At 39.6% G+C, this 26,842-nt stretch overlaps 2 protein-coding genes across 2 annotated transcripts; one reads left to right on the top strand and one right to left on the bottom strand.

Annotated features, from left to right (window-relative positions):
- Positions 1 to 4,851: 4,851 nt before the first annotated feature.
- Positions 4,852 to 7,407, bottom strand: LOC130939320 (uncharacterized). The gene is made up of 3 exons (XM_057867432.1): positions 5,933 to 7,407; positions 5,467 to 5,827; positions 4,852 to 5,415 (listed from the first exon to the last, which is right to left on the bottom strand). The coding sequence occupies exons 1-3, from the start codon at positions 7,405 to 7,407 to the stop codon at positions 4,852 to 4,854; spliced, it is 2,400 nt and encodes a 799-aa protein (XP_057723415.1).
- A 3,689-nt stretch (positions 7,408 to 11,096) lies between these two features.
- Positions 11,097 to 14,289, top strand: LOC130940717 (receptor-like protein 9DC3). The gene is given in 3 exon segments (XM_057868933.1): positions 11,097 to 11,922; positions 11,925 to 12,140; positions 12,864 to 14,289. Coding segments are annotated over 3 exon segments (2,319 nt in total). The 5' UTR covers positions 11,097 to 11,156; the 3' UTR covers positions 14,201 to 14,289.
- The last annotated feature ends 12,553 nt before the right edge of the window (positions 14,290 to 26,842 follow it).

Below are 26,842 nucleotides of genomic sequence, written 5' to 3'. Positions count from 1 at the left end.
TTTTTTTATCAAAATAAAATGTCTCTTGATACTGAGAATGGTCTCATTTTATCAAATTATTTTCAAAACAAAATAAAATCTAAAACACTCAACTGTAGTTGCTCTTAGTTTCGGAGTTTCCATTCCATCATTCCAGCTTCCTTGAAAATGATTCATTTGATTAGTTCCATCATCAGTCCATTCGATGATAGTCTTAACAATAATAGAATTCAATTTTTAATAATACTTCTGACACTAAACACGAACCAGTGAACCACCGTAACATTCTTAATTACTCTACAAGAATAACAAAATGGAAAATGTTATTTGTACAATAAAATTCAGCCTTTACTCAGCCTTTAAATTTAATATTTTATTATTTTAATTTTTTAATTAATTATATTTTCTATTTTAAGGAATTACTTTCAATTTAAACTTTATCAACTAAAAAATCACTAACTTCTTATCACTATAATAAAGCATTTCCTTTATTTTCTTCCTCTCTCATAACGTCATATTCACCAATCTCTTTACACTCTTTCTTTCTCTCTTTCGTAGAGACCATATTATTCTCTCATATAGTAAAGTTTTTCTGCTTTATATAAAAAAACTCATTAGTATTTTATCTACACATCTAAAACTAGAATATCATTATAAACTCAGCTGGTCCAATTAAATACAAACACATTCAAAATTATATTGCCTTTAATTAATAAAAAAAAACAATTATGTTACCTTTAATTAATCAAAAAAAAAAAATAAAACAAGAACAACATAAACACATCTAAAATTATGTTACCTTTCATTAATAGAAAAAAAAAATAAAAAATAACATAAACAGACTTCAAAACTCATGTCAAAAACACATCTAAAATTAAATAAACAATATAAATATATTTAAAATTATGTATTAACACATCTAAATTATTATGATTGTAGTTTTAAATTATATATTGAAAACAGAAACAATTGAATTTAAATACACATCTAAAATTATAAGAATGCACTCTAAATATTTTATAACACATCCAAAACTTATATAAAAAAGATTATATATACACATAAGAACATAATAAACAACGTAAACATATCCAAAATTAAAATATAAATTTATATATGTACACAAAAACATAATAAACAATATAAACACATATAAAATTATAAGAATGCATTTTAAAAGTGATGAAAAAAATAGAAAAACAACAGAATAAAACTTAAAATGACAAAGAAAAAAAATGAAGAAAGAAAAAAATAGAATAAAATATCTATGAGAAGAAAAAAAGTAAAAAACACTGTAAACGAAAAAAAAAAAAAAAAAAAAGAAGAGAGGGGTTAATGAGAAGAGGAATCAAGGAATTGATACCCAAGCTGCCTGCTTCCATTTATAGACCAAGAAATAGCAGCGCCAACACGAGCTTATGAGTATTTCACAACATAGAAAAATGAATTTTGATTTTAACTAATTTGATTTTTATATGTATATTTAAATCGTAATATATTAATAATTAAATATATTAAATTTAAAACAGAAATTTAAAATTTAAATTTAAATTTTAAATTTCAGTTTTATTTAGTTTGTATTTTAAATGTATATTTAATTTTAAAAAGACACTAAATCTATTTATAATTTTTAGATGTGTTTATTTTATTTATTTTTTAAATTATTGTAATAAAAGGCTAAATATTATACCACTTTTAAAGGATACCTAGTTGAATTGTAACAAAATGGAAAATACCTAGTTGAATTGTAACAAAATTTAGCTCCAATATATATATACTAGTGCATTGACCGTCCCTATTAATTAATTAATTAATCCATTTTTTATAAATAAATATGGCTATTAATAAAAAGAAAAGGTCGAGCGAACCAATATTAATTCATTCAACTAATTTAAAAGTTAGCCAATAATTTAAAAGAAATAAACATAAAAAAAATCTAAATCTCAAGTAAATAGAACATTTAAAAGTGAATAAATTAAAATTAATTTAGAATATAGATTTAGAATTTAGAATTTATGATGAGTAGAGGATGGATGGTTGGTCCACACAACAGCTAACAGGTGGTAGGACAGTACAACAGTGAATAGCTGTTAGTTTGTTTAGGATATTTGTATGATATGAAGTTTTAAATTTTAAAACTTTACAATATTTTAAAATTTCTGGATGTTATTTAGTAAAGTATGTGTGTTGTTATTTTTTTTATCGTGACTAGGGAATTTTTTTTAATATTATATAGGAGAATTTGTTGATGGTTTAAGGTATTCGTATACGGTTAGATATGAGAATTTGTTTAAGGATAGGAGAATTTAATTGGACTCTGTTTTTTTTTGTTGTTCTGTGCAGCCCACTAGGTGTATATACAGTGTGAGACGGCAACAGAATATGCCCATGCATGAAAGGATCATCCCGTATTTAGAGAGGGCTGGATTGTACCATTTGGCAAGGCTAAACAGCCAATGGTTCTGGTTGGATGAGCCACTTGTTAGTGCGTTCATTGAGAGGTGGCGTCCTGAGACGCATACGTTCCACATGCCTTTCGGAGAATGCACAATGACATTGCAGGACGTGGCATTTCAGCTAGGGCTGCCTGTGGATGGGGAGGCTGTGAGTGGTTGCCTTGGTGAGTTTGAGAAATACATGGAAGGTGGCCGACCAGCTTGGGAGTGGTTTGAGGACCTATTCGGTGAGCGGCCTCCACCGAATAAGGTCAAGCAGATGACAGTACACTTTACATGGTTTCACGAGAGGTTTAGGGTGCTACCACCAGATGCGAATGAGGAGATTGTCCGCATCTACGCACGGGCCTACATCATGATGCTGTTATCGACTCAGTTATTTGGGGACAAGAGTGCGAACCGGGTATATATACGGTGGTTGCCATTTGTGGCAAACCTTGATGACATGGGGAGGTATAGCTGGGGGTCGTCCGCTTTGGCGTGGCTGTACCGATGCATGTGTCGGGTAGCGAACAGAAATGTGACTAATCTTGCGGGCCCGCTCCAGTTGCTACAGAGTTGGATATTCTGGCGGTTTCCGCCTTTGAGGCCGGTATGGGTTATGCTTTTTTAAGTTTAACAAATTTCTTGGGGTTTTTTTAAGTTTGTGTCTCATATGACTTAAATTTAGGTGGTCTGCCTGCTTACCTCCTAACGATGGAAAGGAGCAGAGGGTCATTAGGTATCGGCTTGCATTGGATCGATTGACCGCTCGTGATGTAAGTTTCATAGCAGTTAGAGTTTCATTTTTTGTTTGCTCTCTAGTCGTGACTAGATATATACTTGTTGTTGTAATGTATGATGAGTTCTGAAATTTTAGATTGTATGGGAGCCCTACTCCGCGCTTGATGTACTTGCCGTGGTCCATCCAGAGATACTGACAGAGGAGCATAGTCGCATGTGGCGAGCCGTGACTACTTTGATATACTTTGCGGTCATCGAGTGGCATCAGGTTGACAGGGTTGTTCCACAGCTGGGTGGAGTACAGCATATCCCCGAGGATGCTTTGAACGTAGACTGGCTGCATGCTAAGGACGGTAGGGGAGGGGATAGGTGGTTTCCCCAGTACTATCGGGTATGGCATGAGCACTGGGGGAACCGACTTGATACAGTCATTTCCATTGAGCGAGTGGCAGATCCTGGCCCATCTGTTGATTACCTAGATTGGTGGTACCGCGAGGCTCAGCGTTTCCTTAGCCTGGGGGCTGCATTCGCGGATCCTAGAGGCACCCAGATACCTCCAGAGGCATTTCAGAGAGGATCCTCCCAGGTCCCACGCAGATCACAGCTACCTGATATGCCGGACAACCGTCGTGTTGAGAGACGCCGTCGTGTTGGTACTAGGGACACCGGTCGAAAGTGGAGGTGGTTACGTGATGCGATGCAGGAGGATGATGCAGGAAGAGAGGCTAGAGCTGAGGTCGATCACCGTGTTCGTCGGTCTAATGCCAGACATGGGAGAACTGCGGATGCTACACAGTTCGGAGGTGGAGTTAGTGGGACCGCAGTGACTGAGGCTGGAGGGGAGACATTCACCAGCAGATCTTACTCTCAGATGCCGGAGTTGACGCCGACGATGACTATGGATTTAGATGATCAGCTGGTGAGTCCACGGTTTTATGCAGACTTTGCTGAGTTGATTAAGGATGATACTGGCACGTCGAACGTGCAGTTTGGTGGCCAGTCTTACCAGCAGCAGATGCCGGAGGTGCAGATGGAGACCGCAGCTTACCAGCCACATATGACGGAGATGCATTCCCAGCCACCTGATTATCAGGGTCAGTATGGGGTGGATCTGAACGTGCCTGCAGGTAGCCCATTGGATACTTGGTTCACCATGGGGGGCACCCCCCAGTCCGCGATCGGGTTAGACCATCCAGGTGATGACATTAGATAGGAGGCGGCCCGACCGACTCGAGTCAGGCGTCCCGCTCGATGTGGGACAGGATCTCATCTCCTTGGTGACTTTCATGATGCTGCTAGAGATGATCGCGATGGTTAGCACCATGTGTTGTTGTTTTCCATTTCTCGTTATGTTGTTTATGTTCCGGTTATGAACTTTATGTTTATTCTCGTTGGATGACTGTTATTTTGGTTAGTTGTTACTTTATGTTTATGTCGATGGACTTTATGTTTATTCTCGTTGGAGGACTTTTATTTTGGTTAGTTTTTACTTTATGTTTATGTTGATGGAGTTTATGTTTATCGATCGTATAGCTATGATGGAAATTAAGCACGATAAATCTAGAAAAGTGAAAAATAACTACTGATATTATCATTAACATTGAAACCAATAAGACTTAAAACTCATAACTGATACAAGGAGACACGTTTGTAATCACGAAGACTACGACAAACGAACTAAATAAAGATAAATCTATATCCCGCTAGTAGAACCTCGCTGAGGGCAAACCCTTCGGGTATGACCGGGCTGCCTGCACAGGCCACACCTCTTAGGTCTGCTGGTGTCGGCTTCGTCCATGTTGTTGCGGATGCGGGTGGACCGTGGTCGTCCTTCTCTTGCCCTTCTCGTGCCCGGGTCGGGGACCACTGTCGGCCCGTCATATGGTGGCCAAAGCCCCTCTGGAATACAAGGTGAAAAGGACATCTCATACACCTTAAAGACCTCAGACATGGTGTACACCTCATCGACATAAGTGGCCCAATCTAGCCGTGACTGCGCACAGCATGCGAGGGCATGGCAACAGGGGTAGTGCAGTGCCTGGAAGTATCCACAATCGCAGGTGCGATCCCTTAGAGAAACCCGATAGCTACCCAAAGAGAATTTGCCGGTGGGCATCGTCTCAGCCACTGTATAGTCAAGGTGATGTCTATCAAACACAGTCACCGTGAAGCACCTCGAATCCTTCAGATTACGCTCAATGGCCTTAACTACTACCTGTGAAAACCGGTGCCCGGACCCTAACTGTGCCTTTGCCGTCTACCCCCAGACAACAAACAACTCGGCCAGTCGAAGATATGTCGACTTAACCAGAGACGTCACCGGTAGGTTTCTTGTGCCCTTCAAGACAGAGTTCACACACTCAGAAATGCTGGTCGTCATGTGACCATATCTTCTCCCCCCATCCTTGTGATGTGTCCACCTCTCATACTCCATTCTGTTTGCCCAATCGCACATGGCCGGGTTCTCCGTCCTCATTATATCAAACCAATAGTCGAATTCTGCTTCCGTCTTCGCATACGCGGCATTTACCAGCCACCTCCTCGCATCCTGTCCCTTGAAAGTGAGGGCAAAATTTGCAGCAACATGCCGAATACAAAATGCCCAATAAGCATGGGGAGGTTGCCAACCACTATCGGGGGACTCTAGTGCAGCCTTGATGCCGTTGTGTCTATCAGAGATCACGAGAATACCATGCTGTGGAGTGACATGCCTTCTAAGGTTCGAAAGAAAGTATGACTAACACTCTGCGTTCTCCCCCTCCACGAGTGCAAACGCAACAGGCAAAATATTCGAGTTACCATCCTGTGCGATCGCCAACAACAATGTCCCGCCATACTTGCCATACAGGTGTGTGCCATCGATGCTTACCAGCGGCTTACAGTGGCGGAAAGCCTCAATACACGGAGGGAATGTCCAAAACATCCGATGAAAGAAGACTCTATCTTCGTCAACTTGGTCACCCACCCTAACCGGGGACGTCTTCAGTAGAGCAATGGAACCTTCCATCGTGCATGTGACCCCAAGGATCCACCAAGGCAGATCAGCATATGACTCCTCCCAATCGCCATATATTTGCGCTACTGCCTTCTGCTTCGCCAACCACACCTTCCGATAACTAGGCCTGAATCCATAAATCGCCTCCATTGCCTCTTGCAACACCTTAATAGACACCGACGCATCATCTCGAACCAATGGATAGATTCTCGCACAGATGACATGATAATCAAGCTGCTTGTGGTCGCTTGATATCGATGTGGCCATACACGTGTGCGGACCGTTGTACCTCCTAACTTCCCATGTGCTCTTCCTTTTTCGCATGACTATCCGAATCAACCACGTGCACCCGTTACCAAACTCCTTGCATCTCCCTTGGTATTTCAGATTGTCGGACTCCATAACCTTGTACTCAACTCCACGCCGAATACTGTAATCTTTTACACTCAACACGGCTTCCTCTTTACTCTGGAAGGATTGGCCAATCTGAAATTTAGTCATAGATGTCCCATCATGCATCCCCTGCCCATCGAATGTTGCATCAGCATTCTGCTGTTGGCTAATGGCTTCCAAGTTCAAAGAAGAGAGGTGGGGAGGGTACTCCTGTGTTGCAGAACCGGAACCTCCATGGGCTGAACGTCCACCTCTTGGAATATCATCATCACTGTCCCCACCAATATCGACAGGCTCCTCATCCGAATCATCGTCAAACAGTGCATTCTCAACTCGATCTGGTCCGGCATCGCATTCAAAATCAGGAACAACAGGACACACATATGCATGAACAGCCCCAGCACGTTCGGGCTCCGCATTCAGAACTGCCACTGCTACCACAGGCATCGATGTTGATGCACCACCAGCTGGGGTCGACTGAGGATTAGGTGCCGATGCCCCAGAGCTATCCACACCATCTTCCAACTTCGCAAACAGCTCAGTTACCCTCACCTCCGGAAAACTACGCCTGCAGTGAAACAAGACCTGCAAGTCTTCATCCGACCCGATCACGAAGGTCTCATATCTTACACCAGTTGAGACAACATCAATGGGAATCTTGTAAAATAATTTTTTTACCCATTTCGTCCCACACGTACCGAGCTTCCGTAATATGCTTTGCTTAATCTCCGCCAACGTATTCGACGATTGGATAAAAACACTAAGCGGTTCTCTATCTGTGAATTTTACACCATGCCTTTTGCTCTTTTGAATTTTTCCAGAGCAGTGAACCAGAGCCACAAAACTATCCTCCCCCTCCATTTGTGAATAACACTCTACCTCTCCACATTTGGCCCCTCTATGGTTTATATAGGCAGCCCCATTCAGCCCATCACACGTAAACCGCTACTAGCAATAGCGGTTTACACTCACACACACGTAAACCGCTACTGGCAGTAGCGGTTTACACTCACACACACGCACGTAAACCGCTGCTGGTAGCAGCAGTTTACACTCACACACTCCCACACATAAACCGCGGCAGGTAGTAGCGGTTTATGCACACCTATAAACCGCTACTGCCAGTAGCAATTTACATAAAATAGTGAAACAATGCATTTGCGTATTGAATTTGGAAACAATGTATTTGCGTAATATTGGGGCTCAAACAATTTAGATACGTAAATTGCCCAAATTATGATGTTTGAAAAATTAAAAAAAAAATTGAAAAGAATAAAAAAAAATAACTAAAAAGAAGTCGTGAGTGATTTTGTTTGTTACTTTATTAGCTCATTGGCTGAATTAAGTTGCTTTTTGTTGACTTTTCTAGTTGGGTTGTAACAAGAAATTTAAGATTAAATTGTAAGTCTATATACTAAAATTAAAAGGTCATGATGAGTTTAATTTTTAAAAGTATTAAAATAATATATATATATATATATATATATATATATATATATATATATATTACCACCTTATTCTTTAAGCTTAAGTTATATAGAGGCATGATTAAGTTTGAAAGCTAGTGAAATTTTGTTTAATTTGTTTAGAATTCCATTTGTATGCAGTTAAGTAATAAAAATGGTTAGACGCATATAAAAAATCAGTTATTACGTATTTATATATTAATTTATATATTTTATTAAATTATTAGTTATTAAAATAATTAAATACAGAATAAAATAATTAAATTAAAAATAAATAAATAGTTAAATTTATTTATAGTAATATAATAAAAAAATTATGATATGCTAAATTTATATTTTTACAAATGGTGATTAATTGGTTGAATTAAAAATGAGTCGAATTAAGCTAAACTCAAATTTTATTTACGAAAATTGAATTTATTTCGTAACTCAATTCGTTAATAGACAAACACTTTTTTATAAAAACTAATATTTAAAATACTAAATATTCTGGAATTGATTATTTGACTTAAATAATCTATATTTTATATAAATAAATTATAACTTATATATAAAAAATTTTCAGTTCTAATATATAAGAAATGTAGTGTATTTTTATTTGATTGGTGATTGTTCATGTTGTTCAAGATGATCATTATTTACCTAGCACTCCCGGATCTAATAATAGTAGTGTTGAGTATTTCTTCCATAACCTGACTAAATTATATTTATCTGCTTGTAAGGTTACAAAATTTTCTAGATTTCTAGATAGAATTCAAGATCTACAAGCACTAGACCATTCTAATAACCAAATTGTAGGGCTGATTCCCAAATGGTTTAATGACAAGTTATTATACCAAGGGAAGAACATGAACTTTATTGATCCGAGTTCTAAGTTCTAACAGACTACAAGGAGATCTTCCAATTCCACCAGATGCCACCAATTACTTTTCAGTGTCAAACAACAACTTCACCGGAAGAATTCCTCCAACAGTTTGCAATGCAACGTCCCTCAATATCTCATCACAACTTCACGGGCAAGATTCCAGAGTGTTTAGGAAATATTCCTTCGCTTCAGGTTTTGGATTTGCAAATCAACCACTTTTATGGAAGCATACCTGAAAACTTCTCTGAGAATAATGCTTTTGACACTATAAATTAAAGTTGAATGGCAACCAATTAGAGGGACCGGTACCACGATCTTTGACTCATTGCACAAATCTGGAAGTTCTAGACCTTGGTGATAATAACATAGAAGATGTCTTTCCCAGTTGGCTAGAAACTCTTGAATCCATTTATGGTACCATCACTACTAGATTGAGTATGAGACATCCATTTCCCAAGTTAAGAATTTTTTATGTCTCATAACAGTTTCAGTGGCCCCTTGCTAAGTTTGGAATTGTTAGACCTCATAGAATCATTTGAAAGGTGAGATACCTCTGTCTTTGACAAATTTAAATTTCCTGTCTGTCTTGACCTTTCTAAAAACCAGTTAGAGGGAATAATACCAATAGAAAATCAGTTCAATACATTCCAAAATGATTCCTATAAAGAAAATCCAATGCTATGTGGATTCCCTTTGTCAAATTCTTGCGGCAATGATGAAGAACAACCACCTTCAATATTTCCTCTGGCAAAAGAATCATTATTTGGATGGAAGGCAGTAGCAGTGGGATATGGATGTGGAGTGGTGTTTGGGATCATCCTTAGACGATTGTTTATCAAGACTGCGAAACCCTTGTGGCTTGCTCGACTTCTTTGTAGTTATACCTAACAAAACAGTCTAGCTATTACAGCAAAAATCTGAGGCCATGCAAATCGTTGGAGAATCTGTTTATTTCATGTGTTTTGCTTCTTTTCCTTCTTTTTTGTGGGGCTTTTTGGTTGTCGAATAAAAGGTGTATTATTTATGTTAATAAGTAGACTATATATGAGTTAGCTATTATTTCGACTCGTCAATAATTGAAGAAAAGAAACTTCTCTGTTTGTATAGTATGATATTTGATAATGCAAGCTTCTTTGTTTCTAATCTTTTCAAATTATCCTTTGTAGAAATTGATAACTATTACTAAATTATGAATGATCTATTTCAAGTTGTCGATTAAAATAATAAACCTTCTTGACTAATGCAATTTGTCTTGCCTAAAAATCTAGTTTTCTATTCAATTTCCATAAAGAAAAAAATTTATTAGAGTTATAAATAAATAAAAAGAAGTGTTTAATTTCCACTTGCAATGCACTGAGTGCTGTATACGGTCAAACAAAATCAAGTCTTACGTCCATCTCGTCTATTTAATTCAATCTTCTAAAAAGTGATTAAATCATCTAATAGTGCCGATTATGACACTAACTAATAATTATGGAATGAGAGGTTGTGGAAAATTCATGTCTCTCCATTTTGATTGCGAGTGCCCAAACTACACTATCATGCATGCTACCTTGGTCGTGGTAAGAACTAAGAAGTAAGAAATGCTGCTAAAACACTAATTAAGATGCCGTATAAATAAATAAAATAAAAAATACTTTTGCTGTTTAAAATTCAATCTTTCCACGCGGGCTCCTATATTTCCTTTCTAAATTGACGATAACTTCCTTTGAACATATACTAACAAGTTTGCACTTTTTAGCGGTGTAAAATACAAGCCCTTCAACTAGCAGTGCTAGTATATGCTAACAGAAATTGAAGCCTGCCTTCCCTCCCTTATCTTTTTATGTTTTTCCATTATAATCCCCCAATCTGACAAATTAGACTAATTTGTCACGGAACTGAGTTTCATTAAAGATTTGTTATTAAGATTTGAACTCTTAACACTTATCTATGCAAATGAATGACTTAACCATTTGATCAATCCAAATTAGTTCTTCGCACCGATACCTATTTCAAAGAAAAGTCATACAATAAAAGGCTTTAATGCAGATTATGACACTAGGTAACGTTTTATTCAAAGCGGTTGTGAAAAATTTGGTGTCTACAAGAGTCCCACACTGCAATCAACTACCCTTTAATTAATACGGTATCCATTTTCTTTTAGCTTTAGAGTTGTCTGCCAGGCATTCAAAATATGTTGAAATCTCTATAAATTTGCTTTATTGGCTGCACCGCATAACATATACACAAATAATCCAATCCTTCAATTCGAACCTGATGAATCTCAATTTTGAGATATGAGGTGGTTTGTATTGCTACTTCTTCTTCTTCTTCTTCTTCTTCTTCTTCTTCTTCATTCTCCATCATACACTTGCTCATCAGTAGCGTTGCCAGCATTGTGCAACCATGATGACAGCTCAAACTTGCTCCAATTCAAGAACTCTTTTGCCATCAAAACTTCATTTTGGATGACGCCTTATTGTTCGTCTTATTCCAAGACAGCATCATGGAAAAATGGAACTGACTGTTGCCAGTGGGATGGTGTCACGTGCGACACCGTGTCAGGGCACGTGATTGGTCTCGACCTCAGTTGCAGCATGCTTCACGGTAAGTTTCGTCCCAACAGCACACTTTTCCATCTCATTCATCTTCAACAACTCAACCTGGCTTACAATGAATTCCCTGCCTCTCTACTGTCATCTGAAATCGGCGATCTTGTGAGTCTCACTCATCTGAATCTATCTTACTCAGGATTGAGTGGTGATATTCCATCCACAATCTCTCAATTGTCTAAATTAGTTTCACTTGATCTTGGGGGATATACAGAATTTAGACTTGATCCATCGACATGGAACAAGCTCATTGTTAACACTACTAATTTGAAAGAGCTAGTTCTAGATGAGATAGACATGTCAGCAATCAGGGAAGGTTCATTGTCGTTGTTGATGAATTTGTCAGCATCTTTAGTCTCCCTGAATCTTCAAGAAACTGGATTGCATGGACAATTTCCGATTTCCATTCTTTGCTTACCAAATCTTCAAGAGCTAAGGTTGTCAGGAAATTCAGAGGTAATCTTCCCAAGTCCAACTGGAGTGCTCCTCTGAGGGTTTTGGATCTCTTCTACACAGCTTTCTCAGGAGAAATACCAGACTCCATAGGCCAGTTGAAGTCTCTTAACCAATTATGGCTTACTGATTGCGATTTTGAAGGATTGGTTCCTCCCTCTTTGTGGAACCTCACTCAACTAACAACTTTGGCCTCCGCAAAAAATAGACTTCATGGTGAGATCCCATCTTTGTTTTCAAACCTCAAACATCTCACCTTGTTAGATCTTAGTAATAATACATTCAGTGGTCACATCCCAGATGTGTTCGCCAACTTCACTAAATTAGATTTCTTAGCACTTTCTTATAACAATCTAGGAGGCCGGCTGCCACTATCATTGTTTCAACTAACCCAACTTTTTCATTTAGATTTGTCAGCTAATCATTTAGAAGGCCCAATTCCAAATCAAACTACCAAACTCTCAAAACTAGTAGCACTACATTTGGATAATAATTTGTTAAATGGAACAATCCCTCATTGGTGTTACTCGTTGCCTCTCTTGAAAGAGTTCAGTCTTAGTAACAACAAACTGGTAGGACAAATTAATGAATTTTCAACTCATTCCATGACACATTTGCTTCTCTCTAATAACAAACTCCAAGAAGGTTTTCCAAATTCAATATTTCAATATGAAAATCTTTTGCAGCTAGATTTGTCATCAAATGATTTGATTGGTTTTGTAGACTTCCACCAATTTTCAAAGTTAAAATCTTTAGTTGTGTTTGATATATCTCACAATAATTTTCTCTCTATTAATTTTGATGATAGTAGTGTTGACTATTTCTTACCTAACCTAGTTTATTTATATTTATCTTCTTGTAAGATTACAAAATTTCCTTGATTCTTAGAAAGAATTCAATATCTAAAAGCACTAGACCTTTCTAATAACCAAATTGAAGGAGTGATTCCCAAATGGTTTAATGAGCTGTTATACAAATGGAACATAAACTTCATTGATCTTAGTTTCAACAAGTTGCAAGGAGATCTTCCAAATCCACCAGATGGCAGCTATTACTTTTCAGCTTCAAACAACAACTTCACTGGAGGAATTTCTCCAACAATTTGCAATGGAAGGTCCCTGAGTTTGCTAATTCTGTCCCACAACAATTTGAGTGGCGATATTCCCCAATGTTTGGGAACCTTTCCTTCACTCCAGGTTTTGGATTTGCAAATCAACCATTTTTATGGAAGCATACCTGCATACTTCTCCAAGACTAATGCTCTTGAGGCGATAAAGTTGAATGGCAACCAATTGGAGGGACCAGTACCGCAATCTTTGGCTCATTGCACAAAACTGGAAGTTCTAGACCTTGGTGACAATAAAATAGAAGATGTCTTTCCCAACTGGTTAGAAACTCTTGAAGAATTACAAGTACTTAGTTTACGAAATAACAAATTTCATGGTACCATCACTAGTTTGAGTATGAGGCATCCATTTCCCAAGTTGAGAATTCTTGATGTGTCTAATAACAATTTCAATGGCCCCTTGCCAATGCAATACTTCAAAGAGTTTCAAGGAATGATGACTGTGGATGATAGTAGCCAAGAGTATATGATTACCAATAGGGATAGAACCCACGGTTCATATAATGATTCTGTGGTGGTCATTATGAAAGGTCAAGTGAGAGAATTGGCAAGGATATTAACTATTTTCACAACCATAGACATGTCAAATAACTTGTTTGAGGGGGTGATTCCACATGTCATTGGAGGATTATATTCTCTCAAAGGACTTAACCTCTCACACAATGCAATCACCGGAACTATTCCACAATCAATGGGAAAATTGACTAATTTAGAATGGTTGGACCTTTCATGGAACCAACTGAGGGGTGAGATTCCTATGACTCTGACAAATTTGAATTTCCTCTCTGTTCTAAACCTTTCACAAAATCAATTGGAAGGAATCATACCAACAGGAAAACAGTTCAACACATTCCAAAATGATTCCTACGGAGGAAATCCAATGCTATGTGGACTCCCTTTGTCAAAATGGTGCGGCAATGATGAAGAGGTGCCATCTTCAATATTTCAAGAGGAATTGGAATCAGGATTTGGATGGAAACCTGTAGCTATGGGATATGCGTGTGGTACGTTGTTTGGAATGATCTTAGGTACTTGTTTTCTCTTGAGTGGAAGGCCCCAATGGCTTGCAAGGCTTGTTGGAATTCAGAATGCAAGAGTGAAGAGACCAAACACCAGAGCCCAGGGAAATCGTAGAAGAAGAATGAATTAGCTTAATATGTTTTTCTTTTGTTTTCTATTTTAGTTTGTTGTAAGTTAACTTTTCTCTTTGTGAAATAAATGTGTGATCTATGCTATACTACTTACTACTGTTGATATAATAAATGGTCATCTATTTCAAGTTGTTTTAGATTTTCATAATTTAACTGATTTATCATAAATTCATCGCTCACAAAATTAGTCCAAGTATTTCAACTACTTGATGTGCTGTAAATATAATACTAAATAGCAACTATTTTAGAGTAAAGTATTGTTTTTGTCCCTAACGTTTGGGGTAAATCTCAAAATTGTCCCTAACGTTTCAATCGTCCTATTTACGTCCATAACGTTTTAAAATTGACTCAATGTTGTCCTACCGTTAGGGATCCGTTAATAAAATTAACGGCGGGACAAAATTGAGACAATTTTGAAACGTTAGAGACGTAAATAGGACTAAAACGTTGGGGACAAAAACGATACATAGAAATAAATTTTAATTTTATTCTTCAATAATATCAATTTTTACTGTACATAGTATTCAATTATTTTTAATCATATTTACACTTAATCACCTTATTTTTATTCTAAATAAATTTATTTTTTAAATTTTATACTTAAAGTAATGTATTTTTTATAAATAAATAAATTTTACACTTTTATTCTAAATAAATAATGAAATGTGATTAGAATAAAAGTGTAAAACTATAAAAAAAATATAAGTAATGTGATTAAGTAATGAAAGTAAAATTACATTATTTATTTAGAATGAAAGTATAAAATTTATTTATTTATAAAAAAATTATATTACTTTAAGCGTAAAATTATAAAAAAATTAATTTATTTAGAATGAAAATAAGGTGATTAAGTGTAAATATGATTAAAAATAATTAATACTATTGTTACGGTGGGTAACCGGAGATTAGTCCAATGGATGGCGTTCGGCGGCCCAAGTGTATGATGGAGGAGGACTCCGTGTGGGTCCGCAACTCGGGAGGCTCCGTCCGACTTGTGCTCGCGTGTGAATGGGGGTTGGTACCTGCAAAGACACTCCGATGCCTAAGTTAGCAAGGGTGTGAGCAGGTCTTAGAGAGTATTGGACTTAGGAATACCTGAGGTGTGTCAGTGTACTTATAGTGGTGAGCCAATAACCACCGTTGGAGTAGTGCCGTATCTTTAGGGTGATAACCGTCCCCATTATCTTGGGGAGGTTAAGATATGGCTTTATGAGGTGGTTAGAGAGATTTTAGGGGCGGTTACTCATTTGGATGAGTATTTATCTGCCAGCTAATCTCACATCCGACCTCTTCATACCAAGTCGTGGTTGACACCGACTTCTTATGTGAAAGTCAGTATTTTGTAAGGCTTATCCTATTGGATTAGGCCTTTCGGTTGGACCTGGGCCCTTATCATTGGGCCAGGGTATGAACAGTGCCCCTACTTGAGCCCAAATTTTCTTTAAAGTTTGGGTTCAAGTATTCAACTCGGGTTCGTAGTCGACTTGTTTGAAAGAATACGGATGGTGAGAACCGACGTGATCTTCGCGACTTTTGGTTTCTGACAGTTACGTCAATTCAAGCGTCGTGTCCGTTGAGGGATCATTTAGGGATTGAGGACTTTGGTAACGGTGCAGTCGCATTAATGACTGCCTCGTTTTTATCATTATGCCCCTTAGCCTATTTATAAATACTTTCCCTCTCTTTCCATTCTCCGTTTCTGCAATCTTTCAAACTTCTCCTTATCCTGTTTGTGTTGCATTCTTGTGTTTGAAGACTTCAGTTCTCCCCAACCTTCATTTTCGGCTAAAGGTTAGTTCTGCTTTTCTCATGTCATTTTTGTTTGCATGTTTGTTTGGCGAGTAGATAGGTTGACCCGTAGATTCTAGTTTCGAATCTTTCTTCTTTAGTGGCCTTGTTTTTTGATTTTCTTTTTCCTTTTTCCCTTTTGTAGGTTTTCTGCCACTTTTCTTTACATAAAAAATGGCTTCTGTAGACATTCTTCTCAGTGGGTTGACGATACGGTCCTTGGGGAGGAACCGTTGGTCGACGCTGAGTTCGTCACCCACCTTCGTACTCACCATAGGCTCTGTACTTCGGACGAGGACGAGCCCAAATATGAATTGATAATCCCGGGTCCTGAAGACCGGTCTGCTTTGGGAGAGTTGATGAGGCGACCCCTCACTTTTTCTTTATGTATGAATGCATGATCACCCGTTTGGGTGTTTTTCTTCCTTTCTCGGATTTTGAGATATCCGTTCTGCACCACTGTAAGGTTGCCCCTACTCAACTCCATCCCAATTCCTGGGGTTTTTTGAAGATTTATCAGTTTATAAGCCACGCTCTGGACTTCCCGACTTCCTTGAGAATCTTCTTTTATCTTTTCCATATGACTAAGCCCTTTAGTGGGCTAAACAATAAACAACAATGGGTATCCTTCCGAGCCATTCAAGGTCGGAGGATTTTCACCCTTTTTGACGAATCTTTCCACGACTTCAAAAATTTCTTCTTGAAGGTTCAAGCCGTAGAGGGTCACCACCCCTTTTTCTGGATGAGCATTCCTCCCCTCGCTTTCCCCTTTACTGGCTGCCAGCCACCCCTTGCGAAAAGATTGGTCTAGATGACCTAGACGAGGGGGAGGCGGCCATTGTAGGGTTTTTCCGAGAAGCGTGGGGGAAGTCCCCATACTTGGATACCAGGAAAATTCTTCAGGGTACACCGACCTTCGTTCAATCTCAAATAGGTAGTGCATGCATTCTTTATTTCCGAGTTGTTTCCGCCGACTTACATTTTGCCGACGAGTTGTTGACTTACATTTTACCAACTTGTAACTCGGTTGTTATTTGTTTTCTTTTGTAGATATGGCAAAAAAGAATGCTCAGGAGGCCTACCAAAGGGTCCGGGAGGCTAAGGCGAAGTCCCGGGCTAGGTCCGGGGTAGTCATCTCTCCTCCCCCTCCACCTCCTCCTCCTAAGAACACTGGCACTCCTACTCAACCTATTGTTCTCTCTTCCTCGAGCTTGCCCCGACCACCCCCCTCTGCCCAAATTCTCTCCGAACCCGAGAAGAAGAAGCGCAAGACTTCAGAGTCTGGCTCTTCTTCCTTCGATGGTGGGGTTAAGGCGGATGCTATGGCATTCGTCCGAAAGAACATCTATCCTTTTATACATATGGATGATGTTTCTGTTCGGAACCACCTTACCACCATGGCCGAGGAGAGTTTTAGGACGGCGGGTGTTTGCGGCAAGCTTTTGGACATTTTTGAGAAAGCTCCCCTTAGCTCCTTGGGTGCAACCTCGAGGGTTGAGGAGTTGGAGGGGAGACTTCGTATTTTTGAAAAACATGAAAAGGAGCTGAAAGAGGAGAGGGATAGGTTGAGGAAGGAGAGGGATCACCTGAAGGAGGAGGAGGGTAAGCTACGGGCCCAATGTACCTTGGAGGCTAATCTGAGGAAGACGGCGCAAGACAGCTACCACAGCTTATTTCAAGATATTGTGGCCGTGAGGAAGGATTTGCTGAATTCTCGGAACGCCTACGCCGAGTTGGAAGACTCTATCGCCGATGGTGCCGAGGAGTCTTGGAGAATTTTCTTGGAACAAGTCAGAGTTATTGCTCCCGACTTGGACCTTTCTCCACTACATCCTGACAAAGTAGTTATTGATGGCGCCATTGTTGATCCTCCTGTTCCCGAGGTCGTTTCCGAATCAGACCTGAAGACTCGGGGACAGAGGATTATTGAGTCTCCTCCTCGTCCCCAAGATGCTCCGAGTTCTTCAATCCTCACTCCGACTTCCTCTTTAGCTCCTCCTCCCGGTCCTGGTGGTGTTCCACCTGGTGATTCCTCTACTCCGTCCAAGAAATGACTTCTTTTTATTTTGTGGCTATATGGGGGCCCGGCCTGTGGGTCCCCCTTTTTTAAACTTTTATTTATTTGCTGGTGGTTTGTGAACAATTTCCTTCTGGCCTTTTAAGGCCGTAAACAAAATATTCTGTTCGTTGCCCTTTTTTGGATAAGGGTTTTTAAACAAAATAAATGCCCTTTTTTGGATAAGGGTTTTCTAATCGGAGTAGGCGCCCCTTTTTTGGATAAGGGTTTAAGTTACTTTGCGCGTGCGCATGCTTTTTTCTATTTTGGTATGTTTGATCTTTTCGGAAAAACCTTTTGTTGGCTTGCATTGTTTTTTTGAGCCTTTTCCGTGCGAAGGCTTGTATGCAAACTTTAAACTTTCTCAGGTCTCATATCTCTTTTGTTATCCTTTATACTCAACTTTTGCTTTAGTGAGTTTTTATGACTTAGGTTATTTTTGTGATGCGCTTTTCATCTACTCGGAACTCGGTTCCTTTTACTCAGAGTTCTGTCGAGTTTGCGTTACTCGGGCTCCTTTCGACTTAAGAGTCGGATAATTCCCGAGTTTAATGCGATCAACTCGTATAACCTCTTTACACCGACTTGTACCTCGTCGTTTCATCCTGACGACCATGTTAGGTCGGTTCATGGGATTTTCACGCTTTGTCGAGCTTAAGTCGGTGCGTTTCGTAGAAAGACTTAAATATAGAGAAGGATATTTAAGAGAAATATAGTAATGAAAAAGATATTAATCGGGAAGGTACCTTTGTGCTACTAAGGGTCTTGACAGTATATTTTCCCTTAGCCTCTACTATGATGCCTCGTTAAAAACCCCTCTCCAGAAAAAACCCTTCTTTGGGAAAAAAATCACGAAGCTGGGAAAAGAGTACATCAGGGAGTAGAGTTCGCTTTTAACTGTAGTACCTTTTCATATTACAAGCATGCCACGACCTGGGTAACTCAGTGCCATCCAGGTCGGTTACTTTATAGTAACCTTTCCCTAACACTTCTTTGATTTTGTATGGCCCTTTCCAATTTGCGGCGAGCTTTCCTTCCCCCGACTTGTTGACTCCAATGTCGTTTCTGATTAGGACCAAGTCGTCTACAGCAAATGTTCTTCGAATGACTTTTTTGTTGTATCTGGTAGCCATTCTTTGCTTTAATGCTGCTTCTCTTATCTGGGCGTTCTCTCGGACTTCGGGGAGCAAGTCGAGCTCCTCTTTGTGCCCCTGTACGTTTCCGACCTCATCGTGGAGAATTACCCTTGGGCTTTGCTCACTGATTTCTATGGGAATCATGGCTTCTACGCCGTAGACTAGTCGGAAGGGTGTTTCTCCTGTGGTGGATTGGGGGGTCGTCCTATAAGCCCATAGCACTTGGGGGAGCTCGTCAGCCCAAGCTCCCTTTGCTTCCTGTAATCTCTTCTTCAGTCCTGCCAGTATGACTTTGTTAGCTGCCTCGGCTTGCCCATTGGCTTGTGGGTGTTCTACCGAGGTGAATTGATGTTTGATTTTCATGCTGGCAACCAAACTTCTGAAGGTGGCGTCGGTGAACTGGGTCCCATTATCAGTGGTGATGGAATAAGGTATTCCATACCTTGTGATAATGTTTTTGTAGAGGAACCTGCGACTTCTTTGAGCTGTGATGGTGGCTAGTGGTTCTGCTTCTATCCACTTTGTGAAGTAATCTATTCCCACGATCAAGTATTTGACTTGTCCTGGTGCTTGGGAAAAAGGACCTAACAAGTCCATTCCCCATTTTGCGAAAGGCCAGGGGGAAGTTATACTAATGAGCTCTTCTGGTGGAGCCACGTGGAAATTCGCATGCATCTGGCATGGCTGGCATTTTTTCACAAAGTCTGTAGCATCTTTCTGCAAGGTCGGCCAATAGAATCCTGCTCGGATTACTTTCCTGGCCAACGATCTTGCTCCGAGATGATTTCCGCAGATTCCACTATGTACTTTCCTCTAACACCTCGGTGGTTCTTGAGGTCGGTACGCACTTCAGTAATGGTGTTGATATCCCTCTTCTGTAAAGGACATTTTTCACCAATGTATAATGTTGTGCTTCCCTTCGGATCTTTTTAGCCTCTTTCTCCTCTTTAGGGAGGATGTCGAATTTCAGGTATTCGACTAAGGGATTCATCCATCCGAGGTTTAGGCCGACTACCTCAAGTACCTCTTGTTCATCTTCCGTTTTTGTTACCGAGGGTTCTTGGAGAGTTTCTGAATCAGGCTTCTGTTGTTCCCTCCAGGTTTGGTACTTGCTAACTTGGATAGGGCGTCGGCTCTGCTATTTAGATCCCGAGTTATATGCTTGACCTCGCTTTCCGCGAAGTGCCCTAGGTGTTCCAAGGTTTTTTCCAAGTATTTCTTCATGTTGGGATCCTTCGCCTGATATTCTCCACTTATTTGGGAAGTCACCACTTGTGAGTCACTGTAGATCATCACCTTTGTAGCGCCAACTTCTTCTGCTAACTTTAATCCGGCAATCAAGGCTTCGTATTCTGCCTGATTGTTTGAAGCCGGAAATTCAAATTTTAAGGAGACCTCTATCTGGGTTCCTTTTCCGTCTACCAATATTATGCCGCCGCTCCCTGTTTTATTGGAGGATCCGTTACATAGAGTTTTCCATGTAGTCGGTTTCTCCTCTTGTTCTCCTGCATACTCTGCAATAAAGTCGGCAAGGCACTGGGCTTTGATTGCTGTCCGAGTTTCATATTTCAAATCGAACTCGGAGTTCTATTGCCCATTGAACCATTCTCCCTGTAACATCCGTCTTTTGGAGGATTGCTTCATGGGTTGGTTCGTACGGACTCTTATTGTATGAGCCTGAAAGTAAGGTCGTAGTCTTCGTGAGGCTATCACTAAGGAGTAGGCAAACTTCTCTAGTTTGTGGTACCTTAGCTCAGGGCCTTGTAGAACCTTACTGGTAAAATAGACCGGGTGTTGACCGACCTCGTCTTCTCGGACCAGGGCTGAGGAGACAGCCCTGTTTGCCACGGATAGGTATAGGACGAGGTCTTTTCCCGGTATTGGTCGGGTTAAGATAGGAGGTTGGCTTAAGAATTTTTTGAACTCTTGGAACGCCTCCTCACATTCCGGAGTCCATTCAAACTGGCATCCCTTCCTTAACAAGGAGAATAATGGAAGGGATTTTAGTGCCGATCCTGCCAAAAATCTGGAGAGGGCTGCAAGTCGGCCATTGAGCTGTTGAACCTCTCTTAAACAAGTCGGGCTCTTCATTTCTAGGATGGCTCTGCATTTGTCGGGATTGGCCTCAATCCCTCTTTGTGTTAGCATGAAGCCTAGAAATTTCCCTGCTTCTACTGCGAAGGCGCATTTTGCGGGATTTAGTCTCATCCCATGCGACCTTATAGTGTTGAAGACTTGTGAGAGGTCGGTTAAGGGGTCGACTTCTTGCTTGGTTTTTACTAACATGTCGTCGACGTATACCTCCATTAAGCTCCCTAAATGGGGGAAAACACTTTGTTCATCAGCCTTTGGTACGTGGCTCCTGCATTCTTCAGTCCGAATGGCATGACCACGTAGCAATAGTTGGCTTTTGGTGTGATGAACGATGTTTTCTCTTGGTCGGCTCGTGCATCGGGATTTGGTTATATCCCGAGTAGGCGTCCATGAATGATAGGTATTGGTACCTGAGCTGGAGTCTACTAGGGTATCAATACTTGGTAAGGGATAAGGGTCCTTAGGACAGGCCTTATTCAGGTCGGTATAGTCGACGCACATCCTCCATTTACCGTTTTGTTTTTTGACTAGCACTACATTGGCTAGCCATGTTGGGTATTTGACCTCTCTGATGAAGCCGGCTTCCAGGAGCGCCTGTACTTGCTCTTCTACTATGGAGGCCCTCTCTGGGCCGAGTTTGCGTCTCCTTTGCTGTACAGGTCGGGACCCTGGGTAAACCGAGAGCCTATGAGACATGAGCTCGGGATCAATCCCGGGCATGTCGGAAGCCTTCCAGGCGAAGAGGTCGGAATTAGCTTTTAGGAGTTCACCCAACCTTTGTTTCAGGGTTTCCCCTAGGTTGGCTCCTATGTAAGTCGTTTTTCCTTCCTCTTTACCGACTTGTATCTCCTCGGTTTTTCCTCCCGGCTGGGGTCGTAGCTCTTCTCTTGTCCTTGTCCCACCTAACTCTATGGTGTGGACTTCTTTGCCCTTCCTCTCAGATTCAGGCTTTCGTTGTAGCACTTCCTTGCCAATTTTTGGTCTCCCCTCACCGTTGCTATTCCTCCTGGAGTCGGGAATTTCATGCAGAGGTGAGGAGTTGACACTACTGCTCCAAGTCGATTAAGGGTAGTTCTGCCAATTAAGGCATTGTAGGCTGACCCTTCATCGATGACTATAAAGTCTATACTCAGAGTCCTTGATTTTTCCCCTTTGCCAAAGGTGGTGTGAAGGGGTAAAAATCCCAGTGGCTTTATTGGCGTATCCCCTAACCCATATAGAGTGTCGGGGTAAGCTCTCAGTTCTTTTCATCTAACCCTAGTTTGTCGAAGGCGGGCTTGAAAAGGATGTCCGCCGAGCTTCCTTGGTCTACTAGGGTTCTGTGGAGATGGCGTTGGCTAGGATCATAGTTATCACCACGGGGTCATCATGCCCGGGGATTATCCCTTGCCCATCTTCTTTCGTGAATGAGATAGTGGGGAGGTCGGGTGTCTCATCCTCGACCTGATAGACTCTTTTGAGATGTCTTTTGCGAGAAGATTTGGTGATCCCACCTCCCGCAAATCCTCCTGAGATCATGTGGATATGTCTCTCTGGGGTTTGTGGTGGCGGATCTCTCCTGTCCATGTCATCCCGCTTTCTCTTTCCAGGATGTCCGACCTCTCCATGAGATATCTATCAAGCCGGCCTTCTCTAGCCAGCTTTTCTATCACATTTTTGAGGTCGTAACAGTCGTTGGTGGAGTGACCATATATTTTATGGTACTCACAATACTCGCTGCGACTTCCCCCTTTTTTGTTTTTAATGGGTCTTGGGGGTGGCAGCCTTTCAGTGTTGCATATCTCTCTGTATACATCCACTATAGAAGTCTTTAGAGGAGTATAAGAGTGATACTTTCTGGGCCTTTCGAGACCGGGTTCTTCCTTCTTCCTGACTTCCCTTTCCCTCCCTAGGGGAGGAAGTGGGTCCAGGTCGTGAACCTAGGTCTCTTAATTTGGCATTCTCTTCCATGTTGATGTACTTCTCGGCCCTTTCTTGTACATCACTTAGAGAGACGGGGTGTCTTTTAGATATGGACTGTGAGAAGGGACCTTCTCTAAGTCCATTGACTAACCCATTATTACTGCCTCCGTGGGCAGGTCTTGGATTTCTAAACATGCTTTATTGAACCTTTCCATATAGGCTCGTAGAGATTCTCCGACCTCCTGTTTTATCCCCAGGAGGCTCGGTGCATGTTTTACCTTATCTTTTTGGATTGAGAACCTCATCAAGAATTTTCTTGAGAGGTCTTCAAAACTGGTGATGGATCTTGGGGGAAGGCTATCGAACCACTTCATCGCTGCTTTCGACAAAGTGGTCGGGAAGCCTTGCATCTCGTAGCGTCGGAGGCGTCAGCTAGATACATCCGACTTTTGAAGTTGCTAAGATGATGCTTTGGATCCGTAGTTCCATAGAGGTCCATATCAGGGCTTTTGAAGTTCGTTGGAACTTTTGCCCTCATTATGTCCTCGCTGAAAGGATCTTCTCCGCCTGGGGGTTGATCTTCTCCTTCGTCGCGGGAGTTCTTGAGAGAGGATTCTAGTGCAAGAGTTTTCTTTCCAACTCTCTTCGCCGTTCCATCTCTTCCTTAAGGTACCTTTCGGTTTCCTTTTGCCTCTCCCGCTCTTGTTCCAATTGCTCCAGGCGGCTATGGACTAGTCCCATCAATTCTGTTACGTGGGATGGTCCACCCTTTCTGATTCACGTCCATCTGAGGAGTTTACCTTTGGATTCTTCATTCCAGAGGTACCCTCTCTGTGTTGGTCGTTATCTTGATGTTGGGCTGTGTCTTCATTGTCGTTGCCCAGGCCTAGATTCTCTTGCTCAGAATCTGTTTCAACATGGCCTTCTTCATGGGATCTTTCTGCCATCAAGGGATGATCTCTCGGGTCCCCGGCAATGGCGCCAATGTTACGGTGGGTAACCGGATTAGTCCAATGGATGGCGTTCGGCCCCAAGTGTATGATGGAGGGGACTCCGTGTGGGTCCGCAACTCGGGAGGCTCCGTCCGACTTGTGCTCGCGTGTGAATGGGGGGTGGTACCTGCAAAGACACTCCGATGCCTAAGTTAGCAAGGGTGTGAGCAGGTCTTAGAGAGTATTGGACTTAGGAATACCTGAGGGTGTCAGTGTACTTATAGTGGTGAGCCAATACCACCGTTGGAGTAGTGCCGTATCTTTAGGGTGATAACCGTCCCCATTATCTTGGGGAGGTTAAGATATGGCTTTATGAGGTGGTTAGAGAGATTTTAGGGGCGGTTACTCATTTGGATGAGTATTTATCTGCCAGCTAATCTCACATCCGACCTCTTCATACCAAGTCGTGGTTGACACCGACTTCTTATGTGAAAGTCAGTATTTTGTAAGGCTTATCCTATTGGATTAGGCCTTTCGGTTGGACCTGGGCCCTTATCATTGGGCCAGGGTATGAACAACTATGTACAGTAAAAAATTGATATTATTGAAGAATAAAATTAAAATTTATTTCTATGTATCGTTTTTGTCCTCAACGTTTTAGTCCTATTTACGTCCCTAACGTTTAAAAATCGTCTCAATTTTGTCCCGCCGTTAATTTTATTAACGGATCCCTAACGGCAGAACAACATTGAGTCAATTTAAAAACGTTAGGGACGTAAATAGGACGATTGAAACGTTAGGGACAATTTTGAGATTTACCCCAAACGTTAGGGACAAAAATAATACTTTACTCAACTATTTTATTATTGCTAATGTTTTATACAATTATTTAAAAAATTTGGTTGATGATTATAATTTTTTATTTTAGTTTGTTAAATAATTTACTCACTGTATATTTTTTATGAACTCCTAAAATATTATAATATATGAAATTTTTACAGTGTTTTCAAATTTTTTTTGCTATTTTTTATCTAATTGTATTAATCAATCATATATTGCTTTTGTTATTTATATATTACTTTTTTTTACCAACAATTTATTTTTTAATATTATTTAATTATAATAATAATGCTGAAAAATTATGACGTCATAATTTATTGATGTTATTTTTAATGATTGAAATATTATATTCATGTTTGTATTATGTCAAATTGTTTTATTCTTGTATTATAATATTTAAGTTCACTAAATACATATATTAAGCAGTAAATTCTTCAAATATTAAAATATATAATATCCATATAATTTTATTTAAATTTAATATTAATTTTTTAAGATTGTTTATTAAATAATTTTTTATTATAAAAATTATTAATTTTAATTCCGCACAACTCGCAGGTTTGAATCTAGTTAACTCTTATTGAAGAATTATCAGTTTATCACCGCTTCTCGTAGGATTGATATGTTTTCTAATTGTAAGATCAGAGGATATTAAAAACAAGCAAGACACAAAAATATAATGGGAATGAATCTAAATTTAATTTCTTTCTCCTGCATGCATGCCGGCTACATACTTTTACTGCTGCTAGCTATATACCCTGTCCTCACTTGTATTTTGGTTTGCTAAAATTATTAGGATTAAATCACCTTGCAACTCTTACCTATCATTTATTAGAGAGTTGTTATTATTCGGCTCAATATAAAGTTCTACATATTTTGGTTCAAAAAGATAAAAAATTTACATATTGAATTTGCCAAATTTTGATTGAGGTGCACACATTAAAATCACGAATAATTAATAAAATAATACCGATTTAACCTTTAATACTCATTTTTCTCACACTAATCTGCTATTACATATACAGTGGCAATATTTTCAGTAGACAATGATGTGCTCAATTTTTTTTCCTTCTAATTACAGAAGTGTGAATCTTAGATGAGATGACAACAGGTTATTAATTAAGCACGTTCACAATCACATACAAAGCTTTTGGAAAATTGTGGCTCACTGGTGACAAAGAAGATAGTCTTTTTATCGCAGTATGATTTAATTTTAACAAAAAATAATTCTTTAAGAATATCCTTTCTAATTAAATGGTGAGGAAGACTTGGACTTGTTCAACTCTATGTATCACTCAAGTTTGATGACTTTTCTTCATTTGGAAGGAGTAGTTTCATCTCTGTCTGTCATCCATGAAAAAATTTCATTTGTTAGTTGTCACCTTTGATCAAGACAGAAGATAGATGCTATATAGTCTTACAATAGACTTCAATTTTAATAATACTTATGAGTTATGATATTAATAAATGAAGGTGTTACTTGTGGAAAATTCCCGTCTCTTCACACTACACGCTACAATATAAATAATTTTCAACGCATAAATATTAACAAAATACTGATATAGACACACGAACACTACGTTAAATTATGTAAAATAATATTGTTCTGATTTTACCAAGACTAATATAAAATAAGTATTTCAAATCAATTTGCAGTGTTTTACAGTTTATACCTTTATAATGGTAATATATTGAAAAGAGAAAGTCTAGGGTAGGGGGTTGAGCACTTTTATCAAAATCTGGCTCCAACAAAAAAAAAAAATGAGTAATTTTTTATCATTAGATAAAATTTTATATCATTAAAAATACTATCGATTATTAATTAATGGCTACAAATCACAAAATCTGCTGGGTCTAGCACTCTTCTATTGAAAATTGAGGCATATTATTATC

This window comes from Arachis stenosperma, chromosome 7, assembly GCF_014773155.1.
Source record: "Arachis stenosperma cultivar V10309 chromosome 7, arast.V10309.gnm1.PFL2, whole genome shotgun sequence".
NCBI classification, from domain to species: domain Eukaryota; kingdom Viridiplantae; phylum Streptophyta; class Magnoliopsida; order Fabales; family Fabaceae; genus Arachis; species Arachis stenosperma.
The sequence above is the reverse complement of the archived record's forward strand: the minus strand, read 5'-3'. Positions and strand labels throughout refer to the sequence as shown.

Coding starts and splice junctions, on each gene's coding strand:
- LOC130939320 (XM_057867432.1), bottom strand. CDS start 7,407: ATGGAGGGGGAGGATAGTTTTGTGGCTCTGGTTCACTGCTCTGGAAAA. Junction 5,828..5,932: donor TCGAATATTTTGCCTGTTGC/GTTTGCACTCGT, acceptor GATCTCTGATAG/ACACAACGGCATCAAGGCTG. Junction 5,416..5,466: donor ACCTACCGGTGACGTCTCTG/GTTAAGTCGACA, acceptor GTCTGGGGGTAG/ACGGCAAAGGCACAGTTAGG.